Source organism: Ictalurus punctatus, chromosome 27, assembly GCF_001660625.3.
Source record: "Ictalurus punctatus breed USDA103 chromosome 27, Coco_2.0, whole genome shotgun sequence".
In the NCBI taxonomy this organism is placed as follows: domain Eukaryota; kingdom Metazoa; phylum Chordata; class Actinopteri; order Siluriformes; family Ictaluridae; genus Ictalurus; species Ictalurus punctatus.
Genome location: NC_030442.2, coordinates 7,606,557 through 7,631,701, shown reverse-complemented (window position 1 = coordinate 7,631,701; position 25,145 = coordinate 7,606,557). Strand labels below are relative to the sequence as shown.

General features: G+C 38.7%; 2 protein-coding genes across 6 annotated transcripts in view; one reads left to right on the top strand and one right to left on the bottom strand.

The window, feature by feature from the left end:
* Window positions 1-3,618, top strand: part of LOC108259380 (lysyl oxidase homolog 4) — a 36,712-nt gene extending 33,094 nt beyond the window's left edge. For both annotated transcript variants that reach the window (XM_053676538.1, XM_017458832.3), the window contains exons 14-15: window positions 1,570-1,681; window positions 1,994-3,618. In XM_053676538.1, the coding sequence (XP_053532513.1) occupies window positions 1,570-1,681; window positions 1,994-2,064 (183 nt within the window). In that variant the 3' untranslated portion in view covers window positions 2,065-3,618. The remainder of the gene's footprint in view (window positions 1-1,569; window positions 1,682-1,993) is intronic.
* A 1,420-nt stretch (window positions 3,619-5,038) lies between these two features.
* LOC108259381 (atlastin-2) lies at window positions 5,039-25,145 on the bottom strand. Of its 4 annotated transcripts, XM_017458834.3 has the most exons (15): window positions 25,060-25,142; window positions 17,787-17,873; window positions 16,755-17,023; window positions 13,364-13,498; window positions 11,173-11,277; window positions 10,720-10,770; window positions 10,526-10,582; window positions 10,328-10,420; window positions 9,742-9,880; window positions 9,371-9,498; window positions 9,201-9,257; window positions 8,956-9,027; window positions 7,558-7,989; window positions 6,813-6,827; window positions 5,039-6,712 (listed from the first exon to the last, which is right to left on the bottom strand). In XM_017458834.3, the coding sequence occupies exons 1-15, from the start codon at window positions 25,115-25,117 to the stop codon at window positions 6,602-6,604; spliced, it is 1,809 nt and encodes a 602-aa protein (XP_017314323.1). In that variant the 5' UTR covers window positions 25,118-25,142; the 3' UTR covers window positions 5,039-6,601. The 4 variants fall into 4 exon arrangements, with proteins under 4 accessions (XP_017314323.1, XP_017314325.1, XP_017314324.1 ...); XM_017458836.3 differs by lacking the exon at window positions 17,787-17,873 and having other exon boundaries at window positions 25,060-25,145; XM_017458835.3 differs by lacking the exon at window positions 6,813-6,827.

Sequence of the window (25,145 nt, the reverse complement as noted above, 5' to 3'; positions counted from 1 at the left end):
TCCCCCTCCCCCCCCAAAAAAAACCCTAAAAATAAATAATGATGGTTTAAAATTAGCATGCAGCTGTGTAGCTTTTATCCTAAAGTCATGCACCATTATAAAATGGCTTTTTACCCTCAGGTTTTTTGGGAGCGGATCACACTGGAAGGTTTCTCCAGTGATGCAGAGTGCAGATAGGGAGAGTAATTGAAACTAATTGAGTCTGTGCATGCTTGCACGTGTTTGAGTGATTTTATTTCTTTTTTTAATGGAAGGATTCAAGCTCAGTTTTAAGCCTCCTCAGCCCTGCTATTATTGTAATAGTTCAGAGAAACGGCTGGTGATGAAAAAGGCCGTGAGTCAGCGCTTTACAGCCGTGTGAAAGCATTGCACCTTGTCTACTTCTCTGAACCGAAAGCAATTTTAAGAGCATATATTCTCATTACGACATTCAGGCGAAGCCCAAATTCAACCACAACAATGAAAAAATGGGTTAAAAAGGAAGAAAAAAAGAAAGAAAGAAAAGTGTAATGGGACAAATTAAGGTAATGTCATTACTGGTTAATGCTCTTTTAACCAGTGAGCCTTTTTTTATAAACAGCAGACATATTTAGCTGCAGTTCAGCGAAGTGGACGTTTCTCATTTCATCACTATAATTTAGTCACTAGATTCTATGCTTTCTTTTTCCCAGAGGCAGGATGGTGACAAACATGGCATTAAAACCGACTGGGACAATGACAATACCATCTTTTATGATATGGTTTACAGTGCAGATCAAACAGAGACCTTACGTAATGCTCAGATGTGTGTTAAGATTCACTTTAGGTTGCCATGAAACCCCCCTTTGCAAGAGCTGTAAAGCGCACTAATAAAGTAAGTTAGTGGGAGTGTGTTTCCATGCATGTGTGGATTTCATGCTATCACTGGGCGTTCTCTGTAAAAGAGTGGCCTAGGCTGCGGTGTGCCAGATTTAGGAGCATACATTTAAGCGCATTACTCATGACTGGTTTGAGACGAGCTTCCATGATTGCACAGTTATTTAGGAATCAGCACTGCAATCTGCCTGTACTCTCTGAGATTAGACAGATCTCTCGACATGAGAATGACAATCAGAGACTGTTTTGTGTTCTATAATACCTTGGGAAGCAATAAAAAAATATATATTGGATTACAGTAGCAATGCCTGAAGTAATAAGTGTCCCAGTAATAAATTAAAATATAATCTTTCACTCACTTGGACTTTTAAAAAAGTTTTATGAGGACATGCATGGTCCTCTCTGCATGGAAAAATGAGAATGTGTTATTAAATATAAAGTTTCAGACTGAACGCTGGAAAAGTCATTTTGGCTTGCTTTCTCATACATAAATGTACTGTATATGGGGAGATGGAAAAAAAACCCAAAAAAACAATAGCAGTCACGACTGCTTAATGATAGGCTGCGTATACAAACGCACAGGCCAGATCTGGCCATCAGCCGTGTGAAATGGAGCGAACAGTGTGTGTGTACATTGCAGTATATGTGATGGGGTTATTAAAATACCTTTCCTCCAAATAGCTGTGGTCAATAATTTCGTCTCGCTTCCTGTAGGTGGAAGTAAACCCCTCACTGGACATGGCCGAGTCTGACTTCCAGAACAACGTCATGAGGTGCAGGTGCAGGTACGACGGTGGGAGAGTCTACCTGTATGGATGTCATGCAGGTGAGTGAACGGTTTCATTTCATTAAAAGAGATCAATTACACAAAACTGCTAATGATAATGAAATGAAATACTAACCAAAATTTGGTTTTAACTGTCACTAATGCTAATGGAGTTAAGTTAGAAGCATGGATCCATGAGTGAATTCTTTCTCTGAAATCAATCAGTAATTACATTTATGAATTATTTTCTTAGCATGTTACTTACACTTCTCTTCAGTCAGGATAATTGATTATATTGGTGATATTAATGATCTGGTCAGTATTTAGTGTTTAACTCCAATATACTGAGAGTTCCTACCTGCTTGTTTATAGGTGATGCCTACAGCGCCGAGGTTGAGGACCTGTTCGAACACCAGCGTCAGATTTCTAACAACTTCCTCTAATGAATGACAGAGGAACCAGGAAAGCAAAAACTCTCCTTCGTCATCCTCTCACCCTGCCTCTGGACGGAGGGGAAGGAGAAGGAGAAGCTGGCTAACGTGAACAGATTACAGGCTGTGGGGTTTTTAGACATTTATTTAAGTTTGATCGTCGGTCCGGTGAATATGTTGAAGTAGGACCAGGTCCAGAATTCTGGGTAATTTTAATCCGGGTCATTTTCCCTCTGAATAACTGATCTGTTTATAATCTGGCTGGAGTATGGTGAGGTAATGATGTGTAAATGAACCAATTAGATCTCTTAAGAGGAGTGATTCTGGCATAACTGAGTAAAGCAGGATGTTAGAATATTAGATTAAAATATTATACAAGTAGAATAGAGTATATATGATGGCGGTGTAGGAAATATGTACAAGGCATCTGTTGCCATGAGATTGCCTGATTATCCACGAGCAAAAAGAAAGATTATGCAAGTAGATCTGGAACGTTCAGATGTCCACTCTTGCCATCATGTTATTGTTGCTGTGGCAACGAGTGAATTTTTTTTTTTTTAGCTTCTAAAAATATCAGTTCCTTTCTTTAGATTTAAAGTGTTATTTGACCATTGGTCCCCACCCTGAGAAAACAACTAAAACAAATACTAACAGCAGTAATGCTAATAAATCCAGTTTCTGCATTTTGTTGCAGTTCAAGCATTTTGCTTTTGAACACTGATTTTAGACATAAAACACGATCACTAAAGTGCTTTGGTATTCTTTTCATATGCATCGCTTACGTCCTCTAGATATTCCATGGCCTGACCCTTCAAAGCTGTATGTTTCTCATACTGATACTTTATATTACTTTATAATGTTCATACCGAACACTGATAATCCCAGTACAGTGTCAGTGGTAGAAAAAGTGAAAAGATCTTTCAGACTTCATGCATAATGAAAACAACCCATAATTAGTACAGGTTAGTCTAGCAGTAGACATCTCATAGCACTTGTTTCCTTCATTCCCAACTAAATAGTACTTTGCTTAGGCCTTAGCTGTTATTTAAACATCGAACTCTTGATCCCTGTATTAATAATGTGTCTGAACACAGAGCTGATAGCTTTACATTAAAAGATTTCTTCATGTATTTATGATAGTTCACAGCCACTCAATAATCTTTAAGCCCAGGTACAACTCCTGTGTGACTCCTCATAGTCGATGTGTTCATAACGCATGGTGCTTGATTAGGGAACACGTGGAGACGCGCAGAATTAAACCATATCCTCATAGATCCTCGGCTGTGTCGGTGCTATGTTTGATCCTTTGATAAGTATGTATGTGCTTCATCATAGATGTATTGTCATGTACAGATTTATTTGAATCATGATTTATATATATTATGGTCTGTAATTTATGACCTTTTGATACTTTTTTGTTATTGAAATTTTATCTCAGTGAAAAACAGCAGGTCAGTGAATTTTATTTTAGATGGTTCTTTCACTAATACTTGAAAATAAACATGTTATGTCTATTGTATAATATTTGCAAGAATAATTATGCAACTAAGACGTTATTAACCTCAAGATAGCAGTGAATTATATGTAGTGCCACTAGGGGGTGTGTATCATCTCAGAATTGGAAAAGGGGCATTAAAGTGTCCAGTGATTCAATGCAATATCATTTACTACTGAGTGGATGCAAAAAATTACAAAACTAAATGTACAAACAATATTCGCCTTAGAGACCACACCTCCTGCACTGGCACAGACGGACACATTTTGCCAAACACTGTTCTGAAATTAAACCGATGCAAAGCAACGTTTTAGTGTTTCTAATATCAGAGGAGTTGGGGAAGAGATCCAGTGCACCAGGATTCTTTGAGACTCATTAAGGATCTGTGTAGCCCTGTACTTGATTCTATTAATATATGTAATATAAATATTCGGGATGAAGTTCTATGGAAATATTCAACCAAACATTGAACAGCATGTAGAGCAACTTTAAATCCAATATTAACAAATGGAAGGAATATGACAACCATAATGCTCCCTAGACGAGGCTGTGCCCCGAAAAATGTGTTACCTGGTAAAGAAGCCATTCATCAGAAAAACTTTTAGGCCAAGGATAGCACTGATGGAGCTGGAGAGATCCACATCTCAGATGGGAGAAGCTGTTCATAGGACAACGATAGCTCAGGCACTCTACAAACCTGGGCTTTGTGAGCTGCAAGAAAAAAGGCATTACTGGGGGGGTTAAATCAAATGTTGGTGACTCAAACAACTGGAGAAATGTCCTCTAATCTGCTAAGACCAAGTATGAACTTTTTGGATTTGGCACAAAGCACTATGTTTTCTGGAAACCAATCATGGCAGATAACCCTGAGATCACAATCTGCACAGTGAGGCAGAGTGGTGGAGGAATCATGTTATGGGGATGCATTTCATCAGCAGGTACTGGGAAACTGATCAGGGAGGAGAGCAAGATGGATGGAGCCAAATACAGGGCAATCCTAATAGGAATCCTAAGAGTGGTTCAAAACAAAAGAACCTCAATGTGTTAGATTGGCCAAATCAAACCCCAGACCTCAACATGATTGAGAGTGACAGCACTGGACATATGCTGCCTGGAAGAATGAGCAGAAACCTCAGGATCCATATGAGAAAAGCTGAAAGGAACATCTCTCAGCAGACGTTCAGCTGTAAGTGCAGCCAAAGGTGGTTGGTGCAGTATGGACCAAACAGGGTGAACACCTGTGCAATCAAATGACTGCTTTATTTTTTATTTTCTTTAAGTATTTTTTTAAAAAATAAAACCAGTTAAATCCAAAATATATTAAATACTATGTAAATCAAATACCTAATTAAGTCACTTTCACTGCCAGGTTATAACTAAACAGTGTGGAAAAGCTCAAGTGGTGGTGGAATATGTAGTGTAAGATACTATAGCTCAGGAACATCTGTACTATGATCAAAACCCATTCAGAAAGCAGCACAAAAACAGGTATTTGCATGTATCCTTCTCAGTGTGATGAGATTTTGTATTTTATGCATGTTGAACATTTCAGTACAAGTGCAGTCATGAGATGAACTGGCAACATTTGGATATACAGTGGTTCATTTTAATATTGTATTGAAAAATAAATTAAAGGGAAAAAAAAAACCCTAAAAACTGAAGAGAAGTGAAAGATCATAAACATTCCAGTGCTTGGTCAGCAAGAGTGGAACTGTGATGCTCAAGGCAAATTATTAATATATAAATAAAAGGAAAAATATAATTAATCCTTCGGACATTTACACATCAAGAAAGCATTCCTTTAAATTAACCGTACATCGGCCTACCACAAAACCGATGCTGTTCCAGCTACAAAAAAGGTATAGAAAATTTTAATTGTACATATATTTTCCATACACATGCCCTATTTGTGACAAGTTTAAAAAAAAAAAAAATCAGAACTGTACAGGATAGCGTACATATCAGCCGTCATCCTTATGGATGGATTTATCAAAGCATCTTTGTTTTATTATACAGCAGGGAGACAGCACATAGGCCTAAAGAAGCAACTGTGTACAGTAATTTCACTTTGCTACCACCATTGGTACAGTTCATCCTTTTCCTCTCTGATTTGATCTCACACGCTTTATAATACTGTGAAACATAAGACATGTCATACATCTTGAATAAAATGCAGCGTTGTATTTATTTAACCAACAAGATTGACAAAAACAAAGAAATGTGCGATTAAAAATCTATATATAGAGCCTGAATCCTTTAGGTTCCTTCATCACATTATGAATATGAGTAACCATTAAGTGCCTTGTGTTATTCAGTGGAAAAGTAAATTACAGTATAAAATGTGCCTTTTTACCACTGGGGAGAGTAGGACGGCACGTTCACTATCCACCTCATTAGCAAGGTTGACGAGGGCACCCTTTCCTGAACTACAAGGCCAATGCCAATGTATTCCACTAGTAGCAAAGCTACTAATGCCAATGTCTCAAGTGCTCAAAGACAATCATACACACTGCAGTGTGAGTGCGAAGAATGGCGTAAACTTTGGCTCTATAATTGGTGCGTCAGTTTGTTTGTAACTTATAGCGACTTAAGCAAGCTTGGATGGAGTTCAGCCTAAAATAAACTGAATCACAGAAAGGCTGCAACACCTGAGCAGAGAAAAACAAAAGACAAGAGACAATGGGAAGGAATGCGGGACATGGGAATGATACGAAGAACAATAAGGAATGGAAAGGTCAGAAGTGGAATGTAGGCTGGGGGAATGATAGAATATCACACACAAATATGACCGTCAAAACCAACAGCATACAAGAAGCATTTGATGATGCATTAACAAATGTAAAGAAAAAAAGAAAATGAGTTCAGTCCTCCATGTCAGCATGATGAAAGGAAGGACATCTCAATGATGAAAGTGCCATCCTGCATTCTACAAAAGGTACGGAACAGAGTACACATAGCCGTTTGTTCTTAAACCCAACCCGGTGCAGCCGAGGCCACGCTCTCATCGGGGCTGAGCAAGTCCTAAAAAGGAGTTTATGAAAGAGAATGTAGCGACTAGTTTTTCTTCTTCACATTGTTGTTTGAGGGCAGTCTGTTTCGCTGAGCAGGCAGGAGCGTGCTCAGTGTCACTTTGTTCCGGACAACCTCAAAAAGCTTGCAAAACACCTGAAAGAAGGAGCATGCATTAGTTAGGGGCACAGAGATGAGGGTGAATGGTAAAACAAGGCTAAGCACAAGAAGCAAGCACTACCAGTAGACATCTCACCTTTCTTGGAGTCCTCTGTTCAGCAGAGTGAAAAGAAAAGTGAAGAAATTAGCAAGAGGAAAGAAAAGAAAAAGAAGTGCATCAAAGATCAGCAAAATAAAGTTTCCAAATCTCCATACATATCGGATAGGCATGAAACACCTCTGCTATTGGAAGCTAGGTTTGTGAGGGGTTTTTTTTTCTTTTTTTTTTTTTAAAAAAAGCCCATTCTTTTCTGGATATAAAAATACAAGTGGTAACTTTAGAATGGTTGAGCTGTATGACGTTTATGAGAGTCCGGAGGCAGAAACAGAGGAAATAAACATGTCCTCTCAGATCAGCTTTCCACAGATCATAATAAGAGGAGAAATTAGTCTAAATCAGCACTCCTACATGTGGTGGCTTTATGAAGACATTAGGGAGAAAAAAGAAATAAATAAAGAGGAAATGTGAAAAGCATGAGGAGACAAATGGGGCATATTACACTGCATTTATTTTAGAACAACTTGCTGATGCCACCCTTGGGGTCATAGCCTGCACTGTAGGCACACACTTCCCAGGTCACTGAGGTTCTGATAAGAAATGGTGGCCAAAGCATTTAGACTAGTGTAAATAAAACTACAATGCAAACTGTGGAATGATGTTTCCTTCTAGTGTGAATGCAGAATTCGATTTCAGGGCCAAAAGAGGACAAAGGAAAGCAGAATAACACAGAAAGAGAAGAGGAGCTGAAACAGAGAGAATTTACAGGTTGAGAATAACCCACCTGCTCCCAAAGTGTTTCTGCCACCTGGTCGATGACACTGCCCACCTCACGGAACTCCCCTGAGTATTTGACATACGCCCAGGTGCACAGAGACACCAGAGCCACGCCCATGATCAGATTGCACAGCGTTGCCACAGAGTTTATGCCCACAAAGCCCGTCACTAGCGATACCACATACATGGCAAACATGAGGGCAAAGAGTGTGGCCGGTGTGCGTGCTGCATAGAAAATGTTCTTTCCGTCATTGTGCTTGACGAAGTTGGCATAAGCCTCGTCCATCTCAGCCTCCAGCTGCTCCTGGTAGCGGCGACAGAACTCCTCACCTCCCATCTTCTTGATGGTGCAGAACTGCTTTATGGAGTTCTGCTTCAGCTCCTCATGGCTGCGCTCCAAGTCAGCTGGGGCGATGTAGGGCTTGTCTCCTCCACACACCTGCAGTTCCAAACACAGCAGGTCCAAAACAGTCAAGCTGAGCATCTAAAATACTACTACAAATAAATACATTTTCTTTTAAAAGAACAAAAACTAAAAACAAAGTCAGTTTCCCACTTGTCTAACAAGTGCCCCTACCGATCACAAATCAGCGCTCCTGTGTTTCACCATCATACCACAAAAACCCTAGGACACGGCAGTAACATGTTACTGCTGGGATTTTAAAACACCTGCGCATCACTGATAGGATGATAAAGTGTTCACCAACCAAAATACCCAGTCAGCATCACTGCTGTGGTCAGAAGCTGACGGAAGAGCACAACTAACACACATTATGCAAGGTTTTAGTCTTTAATTGTACTGCTAAGGTGGATAAAAATTGTTAGGTTTCATCTGATCAGTTGCCACGAGATACGATATAGATCCCAATACAGGCTTCACAAGACAATATAGACCAATTACATTAATACATTTATTTTGTAATGACAACAAATCAAACCACTGCAATATCAATATGCTGTATTATAAGAAATTGTAAGATGTTATTTTAATCTTCTTCGAGTCAAATATATTTCACAGCAGCATTATTAATATGGGAAGATTGTTTGACAATAGATTGTGTCTTAAATCATTAAAATAAATTCGTGCCAGCGCTCCTACTGCTGTAGGACATCCTCTTTAGATGCACAAGTGTGTCACACTTACCAATTTAAATCTCAGAGATGAGAAAATCATTTAATTTAGTATATTTCCTGAGCCTACCTAGATTTACTATGTGCTCTGTAAGCTACTACATCTGGTGCTACCACCTAGTTTTTAAAGAAGAGTTTGAGCTCATAATGAATGTTAAAACGGTAATATCACCATACACCTAGAAAAATTCTTCCTGACGGTATTTTGCATTGCAATACTCGAAACGACGAACTTGTCTGCTGATCAGCAGTTCAGTTGAGGCTGTTCATTTACCTGTTCCATGCTCTTGATGTAAGTGTCCTTTGCTCCTGCAACTGCTGCTAGATTGTTAGCTTCAGCTGTTGCCTAAACAATAAATAAAAAGTCAAATTCATTTTTATATTTAAAAAAAAAAAAAAAAAAAAAACAAAAAAAAAAAAAAAAAAAAAAAAAAAAAAACCACCCATCCTACTCATTTATGATTATATTAATGTAAATGACAGATGAGAGTTTGTCTTCTGTGCTGAACTGAACTCTACCTGTAACATGGACTTTGGATGTGGTAGCTCCTCTCCTTGATATATTTTCATGTAGGCCTGGAGCCAGAGAACAGTGTTAGGACACAGAGACAAAGCCAACTCAGATTTATTTAACATACATCATACATAAAGTGCATTCTGAAGAAGAAAACAAAAACTACAACTCTTACTTTGAAATACTGTACAAGATCTCTACATGTCACTTTGGAACCACTGATTTCTTTCTCCACCAAGTTCTCTGGGGCCAACAGCAGTGGGATGAGACTCACTAGCTCCTTTTTAAAGTCAGGATCAATGTCTGTGCGGGAAGATGGAGGAGGACACATTTACACACTTCAAAGTTCATCCTTCCAAACTTAATCCCATCCTAAGTGCATTTATCAAACAAGCAACAACGCAGCTCAAGCAGTACATGTTCTTAATACTACAGCAGCTATAGGAAGTTCATTTAGAAAAGCAAAGGGAAAATGCAGCACCATAGTTTCTTTACTTTCAACAGGCACTACCGCTATCCAGCCTCTAGAGGGCAGATGACTCCTACCTCTCAATCTGCCATCAAAATGGGGGTTTGTGGCCACTTTAAGGCCAGGGTGAGGAAGCAGGAAGCAGCTGATATTAGAGAAACAGGAGTGGATGTGCTTCCGGACATTCTGAAGCTCCTCATGTTGGGTCTGCTTTACCTAGGAGCATGTTAAAGAAAATCAATCAGTTCAGGTCAATTTTTCCATTATGCATAAATCTCTTATAACAAATGAAATATCTGATCATTTGGATTTTGTGTTTGACTCAGGAATGTTTATATTGAACTAATTATTCTGTCAAAACTCAAAGACACCTATGGAGCATAAGGGACACCTCTGATAGCACAATTGAATGATCACTGAGAAATAAGAAATCAAGTGGTCATTAATGGTGAAATTTAGTTCCAACTCACAATACACATGCAAAAACCATACATGGGGCAGCAGCTGGAGTAGACGTATTGCTCTGCTACCATATATTCCTTCTGTGAAGAACAGGGTGTCCCCTCTCCCTCACCCTCTCTCCAGAGCTTATGCATCAAAGATTATAAACACTAATTGCTGCTTCATGTTTATTAACAAGTAGGGCACAGAAGCTCCACTTACTTGCATCCTTTTCTCTAGAAACGTATTTCCTCCTTCCAGGCCATATGCATGTTCGTAAGGGTAACTCCAGTCTCTTATGAGAAACATTAGAGACTGGAATCCACAGAAAATGTTAAAGTCTAGAAAAGCCCCATTATATTAAATAAAAGTCAGGAAGTATTAAAAAGTTCTAGGTAGACTTTATACAGTACAACATACCTGGAATGGTTTTAGGTAAATTTCCTCCATAGCAAGTCTTCCATACTCTGTGAAAAGCTACAAGTGGAAAAAGCAGTGATGGATAAATACACTACTGTACATCATAAGTAAGATCTAAGCAGCACATAGGAATTTTTCAATTTCTATATTTGTTCTTCGGTCATCTCCTCTAAAATATTACAAGCAGGTCTTACCTGCAGATGTTGAAGATCATCCTCTTGCACATTCTGAGATAAATTGTAAACCTATAGGAGGAACCACGAAAACAACAAACAGGATTAAACAGGATGAATCTAAGGTCTCTCGTATTCGAACAATTGACTGCAACAGGGTATTATAATTTAGCAAAACATCCAAAGATGGACACTTGTTAAAGATTGGATGCAACCATGTGACATGACTGGTTGATTTTAAACGTAGGTACAACAAACAATTCACGCCATTAATGGGGGGCGGGGGGTGGTGGTGAATGTAGGTTTACATTTGAGATACTATTCAATAAAGTTTAAACATTTATATTTGTGTTTAAAAAGCAGATTAAGAAAAGTATTTCAACACATACGCCATTATACAGTAAAAAGGGCATACTATAGTCCAGAAAAGGACAGGATATTCTGTTCACTTTAAAAGCAGATGAAAAAGTAGACCTGAACAGAGCTGGTCATGGTACTGAGGGCGAAGAGGGTGGCGCAGTCTTTGATGGTGGACTGGCTGTCGAAGGCTCCCTGTGTGTCTATGAGAAGCACAGCCACCTGCAGAGAAACACATGGCCATGACTGAGTAGGCATGAAAAGAGACACCAGTATGCTGAGATCTGTTGATCCCATCCTGAAAACAAACCTCCTACCAATGGCAGGGGTGTTGAATCTAATTCCAAACCCTAACCACCTTCTCTCAGAGCCACACAGTACTTTTATACATGTACATTTTCATTTGTGTTACATGTTATATCAAGCTGCAAAAAGGGTATACCTCACTCAAAATGAACAGGAAAAATAAATAAAATTTTCACCATCTGGGTCTAATTTGAAATAAAAACGCTAAGCTATGGACCCTATGCTAAAATAAAGGGGTTAATCATAATCACTCTGCATGCAGTGTTGCTGAAGCCATCTTATTGCTGTCTGCTTTGCCTAATACCAGTTCAGTCAGTACAGCGGTCACAAGAATATTACTAGCATTAAAAGGGTTACACACAGACTGCAATTCATAGTGACAAACTCGGACACTAGACAAGATGTATGAGGATTGTGCCAAGCGCAGGGTCCATATTTCATCAAGCCTCTGAGGGCAAGAAATAAGTCCGAAGCGTTCAAAAAGGATCATTTTGAATTTCAGACGTGAACATTTTCTGGCATTAGATCCTGCTTACATAAGTACTTATACCACTCACCACTGCAGCAAACATAGATCAAACTGCAAGACTAGCAAGCAATCTCCCTGCAAGGCCTAAGTGTAGCATGTGACCAATTCCAATGATGGAGGGGTTAAATACATTACATGGCCAAAAAGTGTGCAGACAACTGACCAATTACACCCATGTGTGCTTTCTAAACATCCCATTCCAGATTTAGCCCCGCCTCTGCTTTTATAATAACCTCCACTCTTCTGGGATTGCCTTCCACTAGTTTTTTTGGAGTGAGCCTGTAGGAATTTCTGCTCATTCAACCGCGTTTGTGAAGTCAGATACTGATGCCGAGTGAGGGGTGCAAGGGTACGGTCTGTGTTCCAATTCATCCCAAAGGTGTACAGTGGGGTTGAGGGTCAGGGCTCTGTGCAGGACACTCAAGTTCTTCCACTCCACACTTGGCAAACCATGTCTTTATGGAGCTCGCTTTGTGCACAGGAGCATTGTCATGCTGGAACAGGTTTAGGCCTCTTACTTCCAGTGAAGAGAAATTGTAATGTTACGGTATACGAAGACATTCTACACAATTATGTGCTTCAAACATTGTGACAACAATTCAGGTAAGGCCCACATAAGGGTCTGATTGTCAGGTGTCCACATATTTTTGGCCATGAAGCATACATCAAGATCTACAGTGCAGCATTGGCTACATGAAAGAAAAAAAAGAAAAAAAACATTAGTAAATTCATCTGTTGGTGCACTGAACAAATCAGTATCCTGAAGGAAATATACCATCAGTGTGAGTGAGGATGGAGGGTGGAAAACAAAAATCTTAACCACCACAGTAAAGCACAGTCTTATTCAAGCTACACTGGCAGCCTATCAAGTCTTGCTCATGACATTTAAAGCTCTGCATGGTTTACGTCTAGCGCATCGTGCTGTCCCAGACTACATTAGCCCAATAACTGCTTCTAAATCCACACACAGTTTAACTAGACCTTTATCAATATTCCTACAGAATGTGAACACAAACATGCTCCCTGCTGTTTATGTAAATCATGATTCTGCTAAAGTGAGAAAACCAAAGTCATCGTTCCTGAACAAATCAAGGGCAAACAGTTGTAATCAGAGACCTAATATTTAGAAAACCCAACTGTAAGCCAACAATGCCAAGTATTGCCACGGAAAAGGATTTGGCATCAGATATCAGTAGGACTGTGAGCAAGTGTAACCATAATAATACTATTATCATGAAGGTCATGGTTAGGCTCATCAACAATAGAAGAGGAGCTACTGAAATTTAAAACCTGCCAGTCATATTTAGCAAGAAACAAATTTCCATTCATGTACCTAGCCACATGAGCATTTCTTGTTTGGCAACTCGGATACAGTTTTCTATTTGGAGAGGCTTGATGAATACAGATACAAGTTTAGCCCATGAGTGCATTCTTTGGGATGTACAGGGTTTGGAGTAATGTATCAAGTGCTACCTTGGTCCTGTCTGGTTTCTCAACCACAAACACTTCGCTCCAGGCCAGGATTCCTGTGGTCTCCCTCTCACAGCCCCCCCGCCAGGTGAAGCCTGTCAGTGGTTCATCGTTTCCCCCAAGCCATGTGGATGATTTCTGCAACAGCATGACACAGGGATTACAGCAAAAGTGCAGTAACTGAAAAGGAATGATTTCCAACAAATTTAAAAAGCTCTCGCATAGTACTAGGGCTGCAACTAACGACTATTTGGATAATCGATTAATTTGTCGATTTCTTCGATTATTTTGATTAAAAGGCCAATTTTTATTTTCTGTATTTTCTTTCAAAAAGACATTTTATTTCACATTGTGCCTCATGTTGTCCTTCAAACATTGTGCAAATGGAAGGCTATGAAGAAGGTATTAAAATGCATCCATGTGGGCTATGCTATACATTGTACAAAAGGATTTTAAAATATATATATATTTATATTTTGGAAACATAATCGGCTTTAATGCAGAGGTTAAAGTCACAATAAAAGTGATAAAGAAAAACAAAAAGCACAAATTCAGTGCTAACTGGTAGGAGGTTGAATGTTCTGCAGTAACACATTCACTCATTTGAACACAGTAACATGTAAGAAGTGTTACTTTATTCTGTAAATGTATGACATGTATATACAATCATGTTATAACCCCATTACAGTTAGAGCTCTCAATGACCTTTTCCTATATATCGCATCAAACATTTGATCAAAATGAATATTTTAGTCTGTGCTATTGTGCTTCCTTTCTATTGCGCGCCGTTTGACACACATTAGTAGACTGACGCTCATTCAGTGAAGTTTAATGGAGACTCACTTGCTGTCAGGACGAGACTTTTATGTAAAACGGAAATTCTGGTGTGAATTTAACATTTACAGATAAGGATATAAACGCAAAAACGTGTCTGGAACACATTAAACAGCGCAACTGTCACAGGATCCGACACGACAAGCCACGTTAATACACTTACGAGTTTGTCTGAAGCACTTAATATAAAAATGCTCATGTTTTGGACGGCCTGGATCCTGCACTTTTCCCACAGCAGTGACCTCCGTGGTTTTTCAGACGGGTTTTATTCATAGAAATGCGTGTTTCACCATTGTGAAGTGACGTCACTGACAGGGGTTTTGCATGGTGACGTCAAGGACACAATTAATCCATAATGAAATTCACGGTCCGTTATTTTAGTTATCGATTGGTTGTTGCAGCCCTACATCGTACCCACAGATGATCAGACTGGCTCTGCATAAAAGTTGGTGTTATATCTATAGCTAAAGGTGTGCATCAGGTATGGGATTCCGAGGGAACAGAAAAAAAAAAAGTTGGATGGGGTAAAAGCAGGCGGTCATGCGCGAAGCTCATGTGACAAAGAAAAGAAATTACATGGGAGTGTAAAAGGTTCCGCATGATACATTTAGATGTTGGTCAGGGTCATAGTGGTTTAGATTAATAATTTGTTTATACTTTGAGGAACAGAATCAGCTTGGGTAGAAAGTATTGCAGGAAGGTTCAATCAAATAATAAAATACACAAGCATTCAGGACTGGTCAGAATACACAAGTCCTTCACCTCTATCTCTAATGTAACATACAATCAACAAGCTCTTTATTGTGGATAATTTGTTTGCATTCATTTTAAAATTCTCTCTCACAAATGTAAGTTTTTTAATATTAACAGCAGACAGGTAAGCAAGTCTCCAACTGTCAGAACAGGAACTCCTATTATAAGATAAAAACTAAGATTTATCTAGGGTGCCAATAATTCTGACGTTAACAGTTTAAATTGCGTCCCCCCCATTTTACTGTTGGTGTTTAGAAGTATACCGGTAACTACAAGGCACTCATTAAACAATCAAATCTAAAATATATAAATACCAAGGTAAATCTAAAAGTAACCTAAAGTGTTACAGGATAAGCAGATCAGAGGCCAGGCACTGCAAAGGTAAAATCAGCTTTAAAAGTATTAAACTTCAAGCCAGAGTTACTAATAGATTCTCGCAATGGTTTAATGGTCTGGCCTTTTGTTGAAGTTCTCGATTGTTTTGTGACTTGCCGTTTCTCAATACATTAAGAAGCACTAGATAATTTCTGGACAAAATGCAAAGTAAAGCAATACGATCATTTTCTGCATCCATGTTGTTGGTGTGAAATGAACTGTTTCCAATTTTTAAAAAAAATTAATTTACCTGTATGTAAGCCAGGATTATCAACCCTTGAACTATAGATGTACATAAAAATGAGATTAATAAATTAAATTACACAGCACACTAAGACACACCAAACAGACATTTGTTGATATACTAGTGTACAGTTCTGTTAGCCACAGGCTGATAAAACCTAAGACTAGTTCAATACTGGATACGTTTTTAGATGGAGGACACAGTCTCTTAGCTGAGAATGTTATACAGAAGAGCCTAATGTGAAGGAAAAAAAAAAAAAAAAAAAGAAATTACAAAAATGTGGGGCCACAAAAGGGTCGACTACACAAGGGGGGGTCCTCACACTGAAAGTTTGAGAACCACTGATAAACCACATCTTTCCAAACTAGGAGTCACAAGTGAAACTCAAGATCTTTTGTTTTATTCATCTATTTTACAAATTAAAATAGAGAAACATCGTTCCAACTATGAAAACTGATGCATTTTGGAACGTTCCTGAGAGTCAAATTCAGTTAAACTCGTTTAAATGAAGAGTGTACTTGGTGCTTTCTTTTTCATCATCCTGCTACACACAGCAGTAGCGAAGGACTGTTGAGTACAAACAATAACTAGTTTTCTTTTTACAGTTTACAGTCAGTCATCAATTTTTATAAACCTCTAATTTAGCCTTCAAACCCACTGAAATGCATTTTTTGTGCAACAATTTTCCAGATTAGTAAATACTAGACAGCAGAAAAAGATGCACCCTTTCCAACACACCTCCTGACTATTATAAAATTCTTTATTCTAATATTTTGAGATACTGGATTTTTGATTTCCATGAGCTGTAAACACTAATCAAGATTTAAAAAAAATAAAATAAACCACTTGAAATATTTCACTTTATATGTAAAAAACCTAAAAGATATGAAAGTTCCACTTTTTGAATTAATCACATAAAAATTCAATAATTTCCACGACATTCTAATTTTATTTATTTATTTATTTTTAGATGCACCTGTACATGCTGGAAAGTTTCAGCTGCTTTATTACAGGTCAGTTCCAAGTTAATGCACACAGCTTTTCCAAACTCCAAGGGAGACTTGGACAGCAGCGAGTTTGACTTCGACCATCAAGATTTCCTGACTATTTGAAAAGGTGCTTAAGATATGCATGTTCACACTTCCCACTAGACTGGTATACCAGTGCACGGAATATTCCATCGCTCACCTGCTGGTACATATACCGGAGCATGAAATCCAGCAGGAAGGACTTGCCCTTGCGGAAGGCTCCAGCGACCGACACAACCACCACGTTGAGATCACGGATGTGCTCCTGCAGCAGGATGCGCTCCAGCGCCTGCTCATCGAGAGAAAACTGGTGCTCATCTTCATCTGCCACCACAATCTGAACAGGACCGGCCACCTCCTCTTCCTCCAGCAGCTCCTCCGTCTCGTCTCCGCTCATCTTACGACACTCGTCTTCTTCTAAACCAACACCTAACCGCCATATCACACGGTTAGAAAACAGTCCCCTGATAACTAGCACTTACCATGGAGTCTGCTAACATTTCATTTATAATTCAAATATTCTCCTTGCCTATCTGCAGGGAATACAAAAAAAAAAAAAAAAAAAAAAAAAAAAAAACACCCCACACACACCAAGCCAAATTGACTGCACTTTAATATGTGCACCATGTAATAAAAAGACTACTGCACTGCTTACAGTGTTTCCCCAAACAATAATATATAGTAGAGCATAAGCCTCTAAATTCCCTCTTTTTAGAGAAATGAGTTGCTTATGCATCAGGCATTTTCACAGGCAGAGTCACAGCTAATGTATAAGCAAAATTTCAGTTGCAAGTTATAGCCACAACTAAGGTTTCCATTGTGCTACAATTTATAGATTTCTGTTTGCTATGACAACTGATCCCAGGACCCTTTATATAGAATCCAGCTATTGAAAGCGGTCTCTGCGCTCAAGAATGTCTATTACAAATTGTCATGCATGTATTTAAAAAGATCAGAGTAGCAAAAGTGACATTTAATGACAATTTTATTTTCCAAGAAAGCAAACTATAAGCCTCTCCATATCATCACACTGCCGGCCCTACACCCCTCTCTGCAATAGCTTTATGTTGATGCAACAGATGGGAACACGAACACACACACACACACACACACACACACACACACACACACACACACACACACACACACACACACACACACACGTTGGGTATTGTCCAAGCAAGCAACTCACCACACAATGCACACTCATCCACCATCTCCCTCTCCGTGTTAATGTCTGCTGCTCTCACCATCTCCACCCTGAGCAAGGACTCTGAGCCTGCTAGGATAAATTGCTTCAAATGACATCTTCTGGCAGCACACTTTACCAAAAGTAGTGCTACATGAAACATTATTGGCTTAAACTGAAAGCGACCATGTAATTTTCACAGCTTACAATCATATAATCAGGACTTAACAATTAACCCTGCTTTAACTGTCAAGAGTTTTAGCTTTCTAAATTAAACAATTGACTGGAGCGCTTAACCACAATTATCAACTCACGTAATAACAGATATTGGTTTTTAAGTTTGCGGTTGGGGCTAATCATGTTCCTCATGCATATGTTTTAATTAAGAAATAAAATAAATAAATAAATAAATAAATAAACAAACAAACACACACACACACACACACACACCCTGGAGGTGCAAGGTCAAAATGTGCTAAGCACTAAACCACCATGCCCCCCCCCAACCATAGAAATCTGATAGCTATAATGATAGTTAATTAAAAGAAATGACATAATAAATAGACAGACCAATAACTAGACTAAAAAAAAATTTTTTTTAAATAAAAAAAAAAAGTTAGGTTTTTCGTGTGACGAAGAAATTACTTTCCAGTGTCAGAAAACGTAAACTTGGTAGCTTTACCTCTTGATGGTTAGAAAGCACTGAAATGGAGGCTCCTGCTAAAAAAAGAGGAAAAAAAAAAAAAAAAAAAAAAAACCAAACACCACACAAACATCCTCCCACAGAAAACATCACCATGCCAACTTTTTTTTTTTTTTTTTTTCCAAATTTTTTAAAAATCCATTCATGTGAAGCGTCCACCATACGAATCCCTGTAAAAACGTTTTTTACTAAAGAAACGATAGTGTTGGAACAAGCAGGTTAATATAAACCTTGTCTGAGCCATGCTATTATAGAAAACTAATCAACACCTGAGCATCCAGAATTGAGTATTTAATTTTACTGTAGCACAAGTGCTTAGTTACACATCATAAAGACATTTATCAAGAGTCCAACTGTGTTGAGTTAGGAGCAGTTTTATTCTAGTGATGAAGCTGATTTCAATACTGAAGGGGGAGGGGGGGGGTTATTTTAAACATTACAACACTTCCACCCCACCTTGTAATGATGCGTTCAATTAAAAACAATTTTTGCTCATCATCACTGTTGCATTTCAGCATGTGTGTTCATGCACAGAAAGGAAAGACTGCTGAAATGATGTTCCTAGTTGGCTGGATAATCATGATGAATGTGATTAATATTGACCAAAAAAAAAAAAAATAAATAAAATAAAAAAAAAAAAAAAACCCAGTTTTAGCCATCATCACATCACCCTATGGTACAAAGTGATAAAGCAATTATTAGACGAAAATCCAATGTCACCTCATGCTTATGTAATATAACTACAGCTAAAATGATTAGAGTTGGTATGGAGTAATAAGACTTGAAGATAAGCTGCTGTAGTGCACCGTGCCGGTGAAGTGAAGCCTCCTGTATTATTTAGACTGTTTGCTGACGCAACTGAGTAGAACCAAACAGCAAGGGAGTGAAAAAAGGAAAAGCAGGGTAGAGCGGCGGGACAGTGCAAGTGCTCGAGCAGCTGTGTGAGAGGAGTCAGTGTTGCTAATCTGGAAAATTTGGCTCCAAATATAGTGACTTTTAAAAATGTTTTGTAACAAGGAGCTATTTTAGGTTTTGTGAAACGTATTTGGTGTACAGTATTCAAAACACCCACATGTCTTCGATTTCCTACATAAAATCAATGTAAATGTATGTTCCACTGACCGCTGAACGTTGGGTTTGTGCTCTCGGGGCATGCTCTGTGTAGGATATTGGCTGCATGCTGAAAAAATAAATAAATATGCACAGGAAAAAAAAATACAAGTAATATTTTCGAGATTGCTGGACGAGCTCAAGACTATTTCGGTGTTGAACATCCTGCCACAGAGACAGATTAACCTTATGTTTTCATATAGGTTTAAAAAGTAAATAAAAAAATAAAAAGGGGTATATTTATGGGTGGTTTTGGAGAACCTCAGTGAGTTGGGGAGACGCAAGAGAGTGAGTGAGGATATGCCCTTGTGACTAACAGCTGTGTTTGAGCACTAACCCCATGTTGACATCCACAGTGATTTTTCATCTCACTCTATACTGGTCACTAGTGGACAGTCGTATTTTTACTTTTCTGCAAACTGCCATGGTTTTACTGCTGGTGCAAAACTACCAATTAGACAAGAAACCCGATGCGTTTCCGCTAAAAATAAAGTCTATACAATGCATCAATGCACTGCATCACTGTCCACTACAAGAACGTTTTCCTCTTCATGATTTTTACATGATGCTTAAGAAGTGGGCGCACTGCTGCTGGCACAAATGTAGAGTAGGGTTATAGGGTGGGTCTCGTCCCCCCCCAAAAAAAGGGGGGGGCACACTTTTTTTGGCACTTAAATCCCTTAGGCTGGTGTTTACCACCATTTTTATACATTTAACCGATAAAAATCCTACTCACACGGCATTAATCAATGACATAACATGAGGAACAGATGGACTTCCATTCCTACTTTTACTTCAAGATCAGCAGTTTCTCTGACCACCTCCATACAGGTGTTTTTGACCAGCTTAAATGATGTTCAGTCTAGATTTCACAGACAGATTTCTGATTAAAGATATTGATATTCAACCAGCCATCACAATTCCAGAGAAAGCCTTTCAGAGGCATTCCATGGAAAAGGAAATACTTCCATGTGATCCAGGAGCTTTCTGAAGCTCTACCGTGATAAGTGAATGACGGATGTTTTACAGGCCTTTTAAAATGGGCTTGATTTGCATCACCTACAGAGCGTTACACTGGGAAATTGTCAGAAAGAAAAAAGTAAACCAAAGGAGAATGTTTGCAGGAAAATAAAAACAGACATTTAAGTAACTGCTACAGCCGGTCTAACGTCTCATACTTCGTAGAGTCGTATATGATGCAATGTTAAGACTGAAGTTTATTATAAATAAATTCATGTAACAGTGACTACGTTTACATGGACAGCAGTAATCTAATTATTGACCTTACTCGGAGTAAGATAATATTGTGATTAAGGTGTTTACATGAGTCGCTTTTAGAATACGCCAGTCATGTACCCGTTTTACATGTTATAGAACATAGTTTGATTAACAACACACGTCATTACGTCACCGCGCCACGCCGTCTGACATTCCCTCCAGAATTTCAACATACAGTTCGTCTTCCTTATGTTAACGTATACAGTTTTGGGTGGTTTTATTAAAAAAAAAAAAATAAATAAATAAATAAATAAATAAATAAATAAATAAATAAATTTACGAACGCTTCAAGTGCAGTTAATTATTTGTCGTGCTGTACATGCAAATAGACAACTGCTTGACTTACCGTCAAACCGCGTACTTACCGTCTATATAGTAGTCAAGATACATGCATTTCTCCTACTACAGGCCTATAGTAGGCAAGTACACGGTTTGGGACACAGCCATGCTCTCTTTTTTGCCGTAAAACGGTTGAGCACTGCTGTGTGTCCTGTCGCAAAATGCGGTGAAAACTCACACGACGTTAGTGTGATTAAAGTGTTTACATGTCTGTAATACACCTCGATAATGCGACTAAAACAGGAATACTCCACGTGTCTTAATTCGATTCGTGTTTACTCCGAGTATGACCTTAAATCAGATTAAGGTAATTAAAAATTGCTGTTTACATGGTACTTTCTTAATCAGAGTACTGTCTTAATCGGGTTAATATCGGATTATTGTTGTCCATGTAAACGCACTGAATAATGTGATCATATTGCTGTGTACTGCAAACATTAAAAGGGGGAAAAAGAACTTGTTCTCTGGAAATTTGTAGTCGTCCAAAGATGAGTTTCATTACAGTGGATCAGTTTCTGCCTCTGAACATTATAGTAAGTATTTTAACGGACTACTTTGGGGGACAGAAAGTGGTTGAGACATGACCACAGAATAAAAGTTGATAGAAGAACTGTTAAAGTGATGGCGACAGGTATTGGACCTCACTTCATTTTAACATGGGACACTAAGCAACTTGCAGCGTTTGATAAATTCATGACCTGATAACGTGATACACAAATCTCAAAGCTTGTAAGAATTGAAACTTACTGGAAACTCATCCATCTGGAAGTGAGAGTTGTCACAGAGGAAACAGGCAAATATTTATTACAGAGATCACCTCTAAAAACATCATGCTGACCATATAGGATTAAACTAGTCCAGCAGATTTGATGTGAAAACAAATGCAACGGCAACAGCTACCAACTAAAAAGCCATTCTCGATAACCACAAGTGAGGAAATGTTATTAGAAACTCCACAGGCTAATGCAATTCTAGAGAGCTGCTCATTCTGATGACGACAGCTGTGTCCGTCTGTCAGTCCATGAGAGTGCGTGAGAGAGAGAGAGAGAGAGAGAGAGAGAGAGAGAGAGAGAGATTTCACATAAGGACACACACACGCCCCTACCCACCCCTATGTGGCCAGACTGTTTACAGAAAAGTATGAGCATTAGATTATTTAACAAAACCAAAGGATAATACATTTAGCTGTGCCCTGAGTTTTGCTGTTATGTTTGCATGGTGATAATTGTGGCAATGTTGTCATTCAGGCTCAAGAAGCTAGCTACAAACACTTTACATTTTTTTTTAAATAAACCAACATCACTTCCAGAGGTTTTAACCACTTGCACAGCATTGTACAACTATGATGTCCATCTATGATGTCCATTTGATCCTCTTCCTGCGGTTACAGGTTTATTGTATTTGTTTATTCTATTTATTGCTCTGCAAAGTGTTCACCAAAATAGGTCTCGGTTTGTTTATTATTTTCCATTAGTGCAGTCCTGTGTACATTACCTCTGTACATCATACTCCACTCCCAGTGACTATAGACCATACTCTAGTGAGGCAAGACTCAAGTCCTGCTTACAGTGTAAAGTCCAAGTTACAGCTCAACACATCTGATCCAAGTAGGTCACATATTAGCATGTCTAAAGGCCACAGTGAGCCGACAGATGGACCGATTGAACCAAGGCAAGAATGCAGGCTCGGATATGAGGAAGTAAAGCACGTCTCTGAAAAAGTCAAAAGCCTGGTTCCAGTTCTCAAACCACAACAGAAAGGAAAGCAAAGTGTTGTCTGAGCATTTCTCTTGGCCTTCTGCTCAGCTATAATCTGCAACGTTTTCAGCGTTGCCAGTCTGAACAAGATCCAGCTCCACTGGGTTAATTTTAACCATGAGTATTTATAAACTTTAAAAAAAAAAAAAAAAAAAGGGTTGTGTTCAGTTATTAGCTGTGATTTGTTATTTACACTAAAGATCAATGACCAAACTTCTCTAAAACACTTGTTCTACACAGTGCAACAGTGATGCTTCCTAATATTTACTACAAACCCAAGAAACAGCTCAGTCATGTATTTTCCATCACTTTGAGTATTCCAATGAACTTGTAATCAAAAAGCATAAATACAAATCTAAAATCAATTAATTATAATAAACTTGATCTTCAGTAACTGTCTTATCCTGGTCAGTGTTGATTCGGAGTCTGTCCCGGGAACACTGGGTGAGAGGCTGGATAAATACAGGTGGATAAAATGCGTACACACACACACCCCCCTTACTACCTAAACAATAACAAATTAGTACAAGTGCATTAATATAAACCAACAATAAACCTAATATGAACTACAGCCAGAGCTACCATCAGAGCTGCTGCTATAGAAAACTAATCAACACCTAACTCAAGAAGTTCTCAACAAGCCCAAGCTAACAACCATCTACCAACAAACCCTTTTGCCTTCTCAACCCAAAAATAAAATGTAAAGCCTGCAGTATGCACTCCTGCAAGTCCTTTCCATACAGATCCTCTGCAATGACACCTCTGTCCAAAGACCACAGCACAGATACAACACATTTCAAAGGGCTGAGACGGGATAAATTCATGTTTTTATTCTTGAGTTAAGAATAAAATGCGAGCGAGCATGCTAATACAGTGTTACAGTCAGTCGGGCTGAGTGAGGCATGTGGGTTTGAGCTGTCAGGATAAACTCGTTAAAACCACAAAGTGCTAAAAAGATAAGCTAAAGACAAAACATTAACCAGTAACTGTTACAAGAAAAAAGCCACAGGAAATGCACAACACACACCCTCATGTGCTTGTAAAAACAAAAAAAATACAACAAAAGGTTTAAAACAAATAATTCATAACAAACGTTACCTCAACTTGCCATACGAAAACAATAACCATAAATAAATGATGATGATCATATAATCTGCTAATTAAACTGTCAGATAAAGCACAGTGAACTTTGGGGTTACATACACTGCTGTAAAAATTGTAAAATGTACAGTTTTCCCCCCTCAATAAACACCACCAAGAGTTTAAGCTTTAACCAGGTTTCATTACAGACTCCATCAGGAGTCAGACACAAACCTGAGTAAACATGACCTGTACATCATCTCTGCTCACCTCCACCTGATAAAGATTAAATCAAAGACAGGTGGAAGAGACATTAAAATCATCAACATCGTGTCCTTACACAAATAAGGCCGTGATTCACATCCAGTGATTTCCTAACAGCAGCCTGTGAAAGCAGTGTTTCACTAACAGAGTGACACCACCGGTGAGTTAGACTAGTGAGGCGGCTATAGGGGCAGGGTTCAGTGTAAACATGAGATGCTCAAAGTCAAAGCCTCCTGCTGCTCGGTGCAGAAACCTTCCCCGGACTGATGTGGGGTCTCAGTGTGACTCTCACTAGTCTGATATAAAGAGAAAAAAACAGTAAAACTTACACCGGCATTAAAAGGTAACAAGTTTAACAGTTCTCCAGCATAGTCGGTCAATTAATACAGAATCCTGCCCGCTATCTAACAACACAGCAAAACCCCGAGTTTGCTTTCTCCGACTCAAACATATTCTCCATTACGCTAAAACGAGTGTGTAAACAGGAAAAGTGCAGTTTATGGTGTAATCAAGTAGGACACCTGGGAAGCACTGGCCTAAACTAGTCAGGGTCGTTAGCATGAGCTTGACGCTAGCGTTATATTAGCATTAGCAGGTGTCATCAAGCAGTCAGTCAGTCCCCAGTGCAAAACGATGACGAACGAATTTTTCACGCCCGCCTACAAACATAAATAACACCTGCTCGCGTTATATTTAAAAACAGCTATTTATTTGTCCGCATTTCATCTTCATTGCGACAGTTTACCTTTACGGTTTAGCCAGGAATTATTCTGAAGCTTCTGCCTGGTCTCCACCTCCGCCATCTTTAACCCCCCAGTTCAAAATAATCTA

Coding starts and splice junctions, on each gene's coding strand:
- LOC108259381 (XM_017458834.3), bottom strand. CDS start 25,117: ATGGCGGAGGTGGAGACCAGGCAGAAGCTTCAGAATAATTCCTGGCTA. Junction 13,499..16,754: donor TCCGGTATATGTACCAGCAG/GTGAGCGATGGA, acceptor ATGCTGTTGCAG/AAATCATCCACATGGCTTGG. Junction 9,499..9,741: donor TTTTGATGGCAGATTGAGAG/GTAGGAGTCATC, acceptor CTTCCCGCACAG/ACATTGATCCTGACTTTAAA.